Source organism: Eleginops maclovinus, chromosome 9 (genome assembly GCF_036324505.1).
Source record: "Eleginops maclovinus isolate JMC-PN-2008 ecotype Puerto Natales chromosome 9, JC_Emac_rtc_rv5, whole genome shotgun sequence".
Lineage (NCBI taxonomy): Eukaryota > Metazoa > Chordata > Actinopteri > Perciformes > Eleginopidae > Eleginops > Eleginops maclovinus.
In genome coordinates, this window is record NC_086357.1 from 15587832 (window position 1) to 15599413 (window position 11582).

General features: G+C 39.1%; 1 protein-coding gene across 1 annotated transcript; it reads left to right on the top strand.

Moving 5' to 3' along the window:
- Window positions 1-113: 113 nt before the first annotated feature.
- On the top strand, window positions 114-11331 carry LOC134870215 (very low-density lipoprotein receptor-like). The gene is made up of 13 exons (XM_063892299.1): window positions 114-213; window positions 834-968; window positions 2338-2718; window positions 4089-4208; window positions 4383-4508; window positions 4915-5086; window positions 5428-5643; window positions 5841-5959; window positions 6217-6356; window positions 6459-6600; window positions 6792-6989; window positions 7895-8055; window positions 9660-11331. The coding sequence occupies exons 1-13, from the start codon at window positions 153-155 to the stop codon at window positions 9693-9695; spliced, it is 2007 nt and encodes a 668-aa protein (XP_063748369.1). The 5' UTR covers window positions 114-152; the 3' UTR covers window positions 9696-11331.
- Window positions 11332-11582: the final 251 nt, after the last annotated feature.

Consider the following 11582-nt stretch of genomic DNA (forward strand, 5'->3'; position numbering starts at 1 on the left):
GATTGCATATGTTTGTTTTCAATATCTTTCCCGAAAAGAGCAACCATCAGCCTTTCAGAAGCACATGTATACACTTTAATCATAAACGGCTGACTCAACTATTGCGTCATATTTCCGCGCCGCGTGTGAGTCATCTGTGGAGGACATCGAACATGAGACACCTTGGAGTTTTATTTCTTCTGCTCCCGCCACTATCTTGGTGTTATATTTGGGGTAAGATGCAGAAATGACTTTTACATTTGTGTGACATTAAAAAGCTGCTTGCATTAAGCGCTTTTTAAAATAAAAGACGTAAAGTACTGACGGTGTACAGTCGAGCAGACCTGTCCGTTTGAATGAAGTCTGCAAACTGCAGTCAACTTTTTCTGAGATATGTAATGTTTTATGGTTTAAGTGTTACTATACAAACCTATAATGTTATCAGACGTGTTATGTTCCAGAAAATGTCGTATTTGGACTAAAACATGTCCGAAAATGTGCCAAAGCTAAAGCTAGAAAAATGTTTTTTTTAAAACAAGGCGGCATGCTATCTGACCCAGGCTTTGCCATGCACTGTTAAATGGGTTCATTCATCAACATCTTTTTTTAAAACGTTGTATAAAAAAATTAAAAAATACTTTTGAATTACTGTTTTTACTTGCTTTAAAATATCATTTCATTATTTGTTTTCACTGCACTATTTATCAATGCTCTTAATGTTTTTTCATTTTTCTAAACCACTTTGAATTGCCTTGAGTTGAAAGATGCTGTAAATGCACTTGCCTGGCCTTTATGAAAGAAACTATATCTTATGAAACAGTAATGCTAAAATTGTGTCTTTGAACGTGTCTCAGGCGCTGAGGGTCGCTCTCTGCGGGCCTGCCACCAGCAGCGTGAGTTCAGGTGTAACGATGGCTCGTGCATCCAGAGGCTGAGTGTATGTGACGGGCACAAAGACTGTGAAGATGGATCTGATGAACAACGCTGTGGTGAGTATACAACATGAGATCATTTTAACACACGCGCACACACACACACACACACACACACACACACACACACACACACACACACACACACACACACACACACACACACACACACACACACACACACACAATAAAATGAGTAGGACAAACCCAGAGTTGGTGCCAGCCTGAAGTTTATTCAAATTGTGTAAAAAATACTGCATGAACACAGCACCATCACAATAATTCCACATAACTGAGAATGTATACTCTAAAGCACACACACAATGCCAAGGCTACGTGAGGTACACCAATGGTGTCAAAGTCTACAGGTTCAGACAAATGGCATGTCTAATGATTGTGTTGGTAGGTAAAGCATGTGCCCTTTTACATACACTTGTTGTTGTTACAGTTTAAGTTAATAAAAGAGCTAATTTTCTTGCAGTGTGGGGAAAATACCACTGCAGATTATTTTATGTAATCCTGTTAAAGTAATTTGCAAGTAACTTGGTGATCTGGCATCTGGTGTTGAAGCCTGAACCACAAACTGTGCAACGTTTGCAAAGAAAAACCCTGCAGGAGAAAATGTTCTGAAAGGATTAAATGTGAAGGGAGCCAAAAAACACCATCACTGTTGATGTAAGGAATTCCCAGCAGGTATGAATATGGGTAGTGTTGCTTAGAGGTTAGGGACGTGAGACCTGGAGCTCAAAGAAGCTGGTTTGAAAGCCGGCCAGGGAAATGTAGGAAGTACAAATGACTATGTTTTATTATGAGAGAGTAGAGAGTAAAAATGATCAAGAGGAAATGATCTGTTGTCAGTCCAGGCAACACATATCATTTCAGTCAGGTAAGGCAATATTGACAATGTTCCAGTTTGAATCACCAGGTGTTGATTTGCTGAATTAGTCTTAGTACACACATTTGTGTTTGGTTGTTTCAACAGTTTTCAAGTATATTTTCTTGAATATTTCATATCACCATATATACAAATGATGTCACATTTAAGTTCCCTTAATTGAGGATCTGGGTAGATGTAATCTAAAACAGCAATACTTATGAACTAAGTTTCCCATTAGACAGCTGGTTCTGAGAAAAACTTGATGACAAATATATAATTAATTAGCCTGTCCCCATAGTTTCTCCCCCATCAAACCATTTCTCACTTATTTTTGTTGATCAGAGAATTGTTACTAAATAAAACACAAAATAAGATGCTTAGAAGTCACTAATGTTTTTTTTCTAGAGATGTTAATAGTGTACCAACTGCTGATATTTTGTCAACTGTGATAATGAACAATGAAAACGCTCAGGTGATCTTTGTAGTAAAGCCTTTTCTTCTCTCCATGTACCAATGTATTTATTGATGTAACTTGATTCACTTTCCCAGGATTCCTGTCCTGTAAGAAGGATGAATTTTCCTGCCGCAACAGACTCTGTATATCTTCACATTTACGTTGCAATGGCGTGGACGACTGTGGCGATGGCAATGATGAGGCGTCCTGCCAAAACTGCAGCATGCCTGGCTCTTTCTCCTGCGGACCGTCTGACACCTGTCTGCCCAGAAACAAGCTGTGTGACGGGAGAACTGACTGCAAAGACGGGCGGGATGAGTCTCCACACATGTGTGTTTTGTCTCAGCCACGCCTGCAGTCTTCTCCTGCGTGCACAGCGTTTGAGTTTCAGTGTGGAGACGGGCAGTGCATCCGTCAGACCTGGAGGTGTGACCTCTCACCAGACTGCTCTGATGGCAGCGATGAGGACAGCTGTGGTGAGTGATACTTCTGTATAGTAGACAGAGGCTCCATGTTGGCTATAAACGTGTCCAGCCAGCAGAGGGCAGTGTAGCGCTGCTCTAAACTGCACAGTGGCTTCGAGCACTTTGGAAAACAGATTTTCACAAATGATCTCATAAAAATGTTTTGGGCATGGGATGATACAATGGACAATAGTTCTCATGTAATAGTGTGAAATGACTAAGTCAATGATGTGATGAGTGGTGAGCTTAGTATTCTCCATTTGCAGCTTTCCAATGTATGGGTTTGCTGCTAATATTTGTAAATGCTTGTTTTTAATTCTAATTTCATTATTTTTGGTCAGAAAAGAATAAGACGCTTGCAACAGGCACTGTGGTCTTTTAAAAGATATTATTTTGGGATGTTTAATAGTCTTAACATGAATTCATTAATCAAAATTTCAGCAGATTAACTGATAATAGAAACCATCATTAGTTGTAGCCTTTAAGTGCATCAATCTGTCTCAGTTTTTCTCTGATGTTAGCAACTGTAAAACATATTTTAACAATCTCTGCTCTGGTGCTGTGAAGGAGTCAGTATTCTCATGTAGTATCACTTCTTTGGATGAAGACTTTCCGAATTTATTTCTCATCCTTGACCACAAATCACAGTGATAAAAATCATCCACCAACAAATCATATAATAAACAAACCATGCACATTGTCAGCTGTGAATGTTTTCAATTAGTTTATTTGGAAACTGTGTTTTTCTCATCCAAATGGAAGTTAGTGTATCTGAAAATGATTTATCCATGTTATTATTAATAGTACTACTGTCTGTTTACGGATTCTTCATCATCTAATCTCTGCTGTACTGTACGTAATGGCTTTGGTTGCTTTTAGAAACTTTTCCCCAAACAAATGAGGTCTAAATAAGTGACATTTCTCAACAACTAGATATATTGGCTCAAAGTCGGTATACAGGGATTCATGTCCCCCTCACCAGTAATCCCCTTGCTTTTCCTCTATAGTAGCATATTGTCAATTTTGTAATAAATGCTATAGATGTTGTATGACCAAAATTACAAGATGCTTCTTTTGCTTTTTTGTTCTCTGTTTGATGCCATGCAGGCCTACAAATCCCTTATTGCATTATAATGGGCCAAATATTTGTCAAAGACAAATCATAGATTGTCATGAGATGGGAAGATCTCTTTTTTAATGATTTTAAAGTCATGATTATCATACAGGAAAAAACATGTTTCTGGTGTATTAACTAGTACTTGTGACTGTTAATTTTTTCTCTGGTCTTATATCCGTTTCTTATCAGATTTAAAATATATTCTATAGTAGCATTTGTCCTTCTTTTTGGTATAAAACCACTAATGCTGATTGTGTTTTTACAGATCAGAATGAATGTCTGCACAATAATGGAGGCTGCTCTCACCAGTGTGTGGACCAGCCGATGGGTTTCCTCTGCGACTGTCCCAACAACATGAAGCTGGTTGAGGACAGCCAGTGTGAAGGTGAGTGGCCGCTTAAAACCAGCTGTTACGTTCAGCTTTTAAAGCTGTTATGAAGATTTAAGCTGAAAAATGAGTCATGGGCACTGGGAACTGGACTTCCATTTACATAATTCTTAACACATTCCTTTAATGCATAATTAAAACTCATTTCAAAGTGTCCATTCTTTCATCTAGAGGTCGACGAATGCCTGGAGAACGATGTGTGTGATCAGCTGTGTGTTCACATAAACGGCAGCCTCACATGCGACTGCCAGGAGGACTACCAGAGGAATCAAACAACGGGCGGGTGCAAAGCCAAAGGTGAGAAACAAATACTTACTGCACCTGGTTACCAGCCTCCAAAATATGAAGGTTATTACTCCTGGATAAGAGGAGTCCCAGATTAATTATTTGTCAGGTTTTATTTGGCTTTCTATGATGAAAAATAGGATCACAGGCTATGATAAAACCCATCAACAATGAGGCAGCATTTTATTTTATTACTCTGCTGTCAAGACTTTTTTGTGGACAGCGATAACAACACTAAATAAGTTGTTTTGTGCTAAATTTGTAAACATTTTTTATTATATATTCCCAGATTAAGTTTGATACACATGTACTAGCAGGGGCACTTAACCAAAAATGTAACACTTGGATTTTCAGATCATCTCAGGACATCTTTGGTTATGACATAAGAACAATTGTGGTGTTTGGTTTCTGTTTCCAGGAAAACCGGCTCAGCTGGTTTTCACCGCTTCTCAAGCACTACGAACAATCAGCATCACTGGCACGGGTTACAGGAAGCTGGCGCTACATCTACCTGGAGCAGGGCCAGTGGCGACTTTTGTCTCTAACCAAACTCTGTACTGGGCCCAGCAAGGACACGGCTCTGTGTACAGGTAACCGAGTGCAGCTGAAACCCCCACACCATACACCATCTTAACAGATAATATCAGGCAGTTACTTGAACAGGTACCAGAACATATGTTATAGGCTATACTTTTCGAATGTATTCATTAATATACAGAAGAAATATTAAAAGTACTGTTAAATATTGAAAGTAATCGTGGTATAAGATGTCCTTTATCAGGGTAGTTTATTTTTGCCGAGCCCTATATTGAAGCCTGCAGCCACTTATCGTCATAGTCACAATTTGAAATGGGTAGATCAGAACATGGGATAACAAATCTTATTTTTTGAATTTATTTATATATTTCCTTGTCCTTTGGATGTTTGTCAGGGTCTCTTTGGATGGAAATACAAAGGATTCAGTGTTGGTGTTGAAAGTTGAAGGTTCAGTGTCAGGCCTGGCTGTGGACTGGATCCATGAGCTCCTCTACTGGACCAGTATAGAGAGCAGTTCTGTTAACGTTGGCCTGCTGGATGGTTCGGCGCAGCGGCTGCTCATCACAGGACTGGACAGACCTTCAGCAGTAGCTGTGGATCCTCTCCAAGGGTAGGAGGCGTTTACTTTTTATTAGCATCGTCCAGACTCTCATCAGGACCATTACAATTGTTATCTTCAATTGCATTTTTATGTATAGATACAGCTAACGCAGCATCGTTTACAGCAAGATATGTTCAAACACAAGACTGTAAAAAAAAAAAAAGACAGATGGAAGAATATTCTATTCACTGTTTCTGTTTTCTCAGGCTGCTCTTGTGGGCTCAGTGTGGTAGCTCCCCAAAGATTGAAAGAGCAAGCTTGGGTGGTCGAGACAGAAGCACTCTTGTCACTTCGTCAATACGCTGCCCTGTCGCGCTTTCTCTGGGTATGTTCTGAGAGTTCACAGAAATAAACGTGGAGTGAGATTTGCATCTTTCGTTTATTTCAGAAGGCATTGAATCATGAAATTCACAGTAAAATCTCTCTCGATGTTTAGGGAAATTTAAAAAAGGTTTTCTCTGAAACAGGAACCGTATTTATCAGCAAAAGCCAGATGGCTGATTGTCCTCACACTTCAGTGTTGTTCGTGATACTGCTCGTATTGTAGGTTGTTGTTTATTGTGATCACTTTTTCCTCCTCAGATATGCCTCGTCAGCTGCTGTACTGGGTCGACCAGGGGATGAGGAGTATCTCCAGAGTAAATCTAGAGGGCCGTCACCGAAAAACAGTGGTAGAGTCCAACGGTTATCTGGACCGGCCATTTGGACTGGCTGTGTTTGAGGTAAAAAGCCTTATGATGGAGAATGGTGTATGGATGTGCCACACAATGCATCCTGGGACAGATGTGATAACAGATCTGCTAACTCTGTCAATTATGTGTCAGGGTTTTTTATATTGGAGTGAAGAAGTGACACGCTCCATCTGCCGAGCCAACAAACACAATGGGCGAAACCTCCAAGTACTGCTGTCAAACGTCACCTCACCCGGGGGCGTGGTCATCGTCCAGCCAGCTCTCCAACCAAACGGTATGGTGGGTCAAATAGTTCACACGTATACTTTATCATTCAGACATTAAAATGATTTTGCTTAGCGGTGTAAAGCATTGTTTCTGTTGATGTTTCAGGGGTCCACTCAAGTATTGATTGACACATTGGTGCTGCTGGAGTCACATTCATGCCGCCTTACAGAACTCTGTGTACTTTCTCCTGGTTCTCAGGGCCGACTGTATGCAGGCATGCTGGGACGGTGTGCCAGCAGCAGTATGTCGTCGACCTGCTGTCTGAGAGTCCACAGTTTAACTGCACATGTTCGGAAAAAAACAAGAACATGGCTCAAGAAATTCCTGTCATTTCTCACACAGTCCCTGCAACATCTTTATCTGATCCTGCCTTTGCTGGAATCCTCTCTCTTCTAAGTAAGACACTTTTTTTATACCTCAACATGTTTTGTCAAAAAAAAGCCTCATCACATGTTTGGAAGACCTCCTGTTCTTTTCTTTTAGTATTTGCCCCAAAACACACTATTGTTCAATTAAGCATTTTTTAAGGCAACAAAAGTCTGCTTATAAAATGATAATTATGAAATGTAGAAGCAATTTAGGTATTGTTTGTTGTCTGCACTTTTTGGCAATGACTTGCACTCGAATATTGACGTTAAAAGTAAATTGATCAAGTACAAATCATCACTTTTTCCTGTAGAGATGATTACTCCCTGCTGAGTTGTTAACATGCAGCAGACGGAGGGAGGAAACTGCATATTCAAAATAACACCTATAAGAATTGGAATGATGAGCTGAAATACTGTGAAACTTTATCCAAGCAACTAAGAAATATTCACAAACATAATCCTGACTGGAAATGGGCAGGGCATGTGATTTACTGCTTGAAAAAGAAAACTATTTGAGTTTTTGTTTTATACCTTGTAAAGTCTTTTGTTATTTTGCTTTTTAACAAGTTCAATAAATTCACAAAAAAAATTACGAATTCAAGCTTATGAATTAACCGACTACTAAAGGATATAAAGAAGTGAAGCAAGGCAATGTGAAGCGGAAGTTGCAGCATTTCAAATAGTGATAAATAAATCGTTATTAACATTGCATAAATACTGCTATTATTTATTAATTATTTATCCTTGTGATTTTGAAGTTCCAAAATGGGACAAGTGTTAGTTTGTGGGCGTTTTAAAATAAATTATACATTTCCGGGTTGTTGGTTACATTTTGTTGGTTTTGAGATCATTTTGTTATTGGTTTTATCATGTAAATCATCTTTGTCTAGAGAAGCACTGTTCATATAAAGTGTGTGTGTGTGTGTGTGTCAGTGTTTCTCAGTGTGCTGCTGGTGGGAATGGCTCTGTGGTGGTGGAGAGAGGAGTTCAGGCCATCCAGGTCTCTCACTGAGCAGAGCTTCTCCCTCAAAGAGTCCCAGGACCCGCTCATCATCCACGGGACGCACATGGGTCCGAACACATGTCTAGACAAGGCAAGATACACCCAAACACACACAAAAATATAAACATAAAGCAGACACAGACAACTTTATTCTCCTTCAGAGAGGAGGAAGAGAAAGCATTCATCAGCTACACCACTGCCGCCCCCACACATGCGGTTCGAGCAGGGTGGGAATTTCACGGCGGCCATGACGGCCATGGCCTTCATTGCCCCTCGGTCTGGCCGTGATGCCCTGAAAATAATTGTACGTCCTACGGCCACCATGGCCGTTGTGCCCTGATACTGTTAAAATCTCGAAGTTGCTTTAAAAATGTCAGAGCAGTGGTCTGGGCTCTGAACTGCATTAGTCCTTGTAGCTTGGATTGGTTACGCGCACCTCGCATGTCATACGTCGCATCATTCAATCATCATTGTAGCGTCTCGCTATAAGAATACAAGGAGGCCTCGTGTCTCTTTTTGTCCGTGAGTTTATTCACTTCTGAGACGGGTTACTGTCGTCCGGAACCACGCCAAAACAACAAAGAAGTATGTTAATTATCACTCGCACACACATATACCGTTAGCTCTCCCATAGCATTCCCCCGTCTCTCTCTCTCTCTCTCTCTAGGAACCTCCCTTCTCCTCACCCAGTGGCGTTTTTATACGTACAAAACTGGTGGGGCACGAACAACTTAGATATATATATATATATATATATATACTGTATATATATATATATATATATACTGTATGTATATATATATATATATATATATATACTATATATATATATACTGTATGTATATATATATAAATATATATATACTATATATATATATACTATATATATAGGCTTTTTGTACCTTAATACATGGAGTAAAGAGCGCTATCACAAAGCAAAACTTAACAATAACAACAACCGTGATGCCTCAGCATGAAAACATCAGACTGTCGTCACCGTGGTTACAATAGCAATCGATACATAAACTATACTTTCGCTCACCAAAGCTCCAGTCGATGGTCAACTTCTTTCATTTTCTGTTTGTGTTATTTACCACTGGTGATGTAGTCTAAGCCCTCTCGTCTCCTCTGCATAACTACACTTTTCGCACACAAACTTACAGCCAATCAGCTCTGACTTATGAGATGATGTTTTAGTGGGGCTGCGAGCGTTTTGCTCCACTTGTGATTTATTTTTTGCCGCACACATTGAATGAAAAACTACTCTATTCAATGCGCAGTGTAGTAAAAAAGTAATTTGTTTTCAAGGTCATTCATGTGTTTTTATTATCAGAAAGTTAAGTTGTTTATTTGTAAGCTCCAAATCCACATTTTTCCCTAAATAGCCTTTGTGCCCTGGCATGTGGCCTTTGTGCCCTAAAAAGATTTGTGACACAAAAGGCCAAATGGTTTTGCCCCTAAAATGACGAAATTCCAAGCCTGGGTACGACCATTCATTGATTTGTGTTATCTGATTTTTTTTTCAACACAGAACTACATCAAATCCAGTATGAGTGGAAATCCAGTGTTTATTAGCTGCTTGTTCTTAAAAAATATTTTTCTTCCTCTCTTCCTTCCCTAATCAACCCGCTGCCGTCACCAGAGGTTTATTCGGGTGCAGTTTGTTGACTAAACCACATGCTTTTCTGCCGCCAGGACACTCTGCTAAAGGTGGACTTGGGTGCTGAATGAAGATGGTGCGAGCCAGAAAGCCAGCTTCACGTGCTGCAGTGACCTCAGGGCTGACAGGGAGCGAGAGGACAACAAACCCAGCTCATCACCCCGTCCTGTTCCCGTCTCTGCATGTTAGAATCTCTCGAGAAATGACCCAGGGTTATTTTCCAAGTTCAGGTGGGGACTGGCTTCAGGCTGTAACTCCTGTTTTGAGGAAGTGTTACTTTCAGAAGTTGATGATGGTTGTTTACTTTCTATTTCTCTGTGCTTGAGAGAGTGATGGGAATGTGAAGACTTAAGATTAGACATGAAACGGTTAGTTGATTAATTGCTGAGTCATTTGGCGTCAACTGTTTTGATAGTTGTTTGTTGGTTCCACTTTCTGCTTTTCTATTTTTTTCAATGACAGAGATCTAAATGTATTCAGGATTTAGATGATCGTTCAAAATAAGCAAATAGCAGACTTTGTTTTTCAGATTTTACGCAACAAACCATTCATTGACTGACCATTATAATTACAGTGCTACTGTAAATGCATATCTTTTGTTTAAATGCACTTTCTCTTCAGCGTTTATTTCATCTTATTCCAATCACAACTCTATTTTCAAAACATTAAGGATGGTTGGTACTGAAAACTGTTCCACTGGTTTGTTCCTGGCCTTAAAGATGTAACTCTTTTAAGTCAGATAAATGCATTACGGCATTGTGAATGTATGCTTTGTTCAGTGAAGCGTCTAATTGGATAATTAAATTGCTGTAATACGCTTATCCATTTTCTTACCAAGAGTTGGATGAGAAAAAGAGGACCATGAATCTCTGAAATAAATATGATGGAGATCCATAAAAGAGCTGGTGAGAAATCTTCATCTCGACCATACGACAGACCAAGATTTCCCTTTTTCAGACCAGTAAAGTTTTGGAAAGTTAAATTGAGCCTTTGATTTAGGTTATCCTGTACCTTGCCTACAGTAAACATCGGACAACATGCCTTCACAACTACCTTAAACATGCATCATCAACAGTTTGAAAACATGGCCTTGATTGTTGATGCAACATTGACGCACCAATTGTTGGTGTAATTATTTCAGTCTAGAATTTAATTTGAAGAGGCCTGTTCATTTTAAATCAATAGATCAGTGTAGTAGGTTTGATTCTCAAAGGGGACAATTGCAATAAAAACATCTGGATTTGTGGCTTTGTTAACATTTTACATAAAACCATCAAGTCATTATAAGGTAGAGATGTCCTCCTCACACCGTTTAACAGTGAACAAACTACTGCTGTTTTTTGGCTACATAAACAAGAGGAGATGCCAATTTGGAGCCAACCTTTTTGTTTGTCTTAAAACGTTGGAGGAAATGTTCTGCTGATACAACGGGAACAAATTGTTTTTTCTGTTCAGACCTGTTCAGTCACTTTTTGTTATTTAAGTCTCAAAGAAATGCACCATTGTGTATGACACATCATCTGTCCAGCGTTGAATAAGAGACAATTATTTAGGTGTGCTCAAACTGCTGAGTTGTGTGGTTGGTATTTATTTTTAAAGTTTGATTTTATTTATGTTTTGTTAGCAGTAGTTAGTGTAGTACTAACTTTGCACTGTGGAAAAACTGCTAGATGCTGTAAATGAATAAAATAAAGTGTTTTATGTTTACATTTTTGCCTACAATTTATTACATTTTAAGTCCTCTCTGCTCTGCCTCTAAGAATTCTATATTTTATTAACCACTGTATAAACGTTTTTATCATTCTGAATGACTTGTGAAAATTATGATCCTGAGCTGATTGTGGTCTCTTTAGCTCTTTCTATAAATACTGTATGTTAAGTGTTCGCTTACCATCTCTTGAGTAATCAAACCAAATGGATAACGTGCATTAAATGGCATGACCACACTTTTTAAGATA

Excerpts from the sequence above, each read along its gene's own strand:
- LOC134870215 (XM_063892299.1), top strand. The coding sequence starts at position 153 with ATGAGACACCTTGGAGTTTTATTTCTTCTGCTCCCGCCACTATCTTGG. Across the intron at positions 6,357-6,458 it reads TTGGACTGGCTGTGTTTGAG|GGTTTTTTATATTGGAGTGA; the intron begins GTAAAAAGCCTT and ends ATTATGTGTCAG. Across the intron at positions 6,601-6,791 it reads GCCAGCTCTCCAACCAAACG|GGCCGACTGTATGCAGGCAT; the intron begins GTATGGTGGGTC and ends CCTGGTTCTCAG.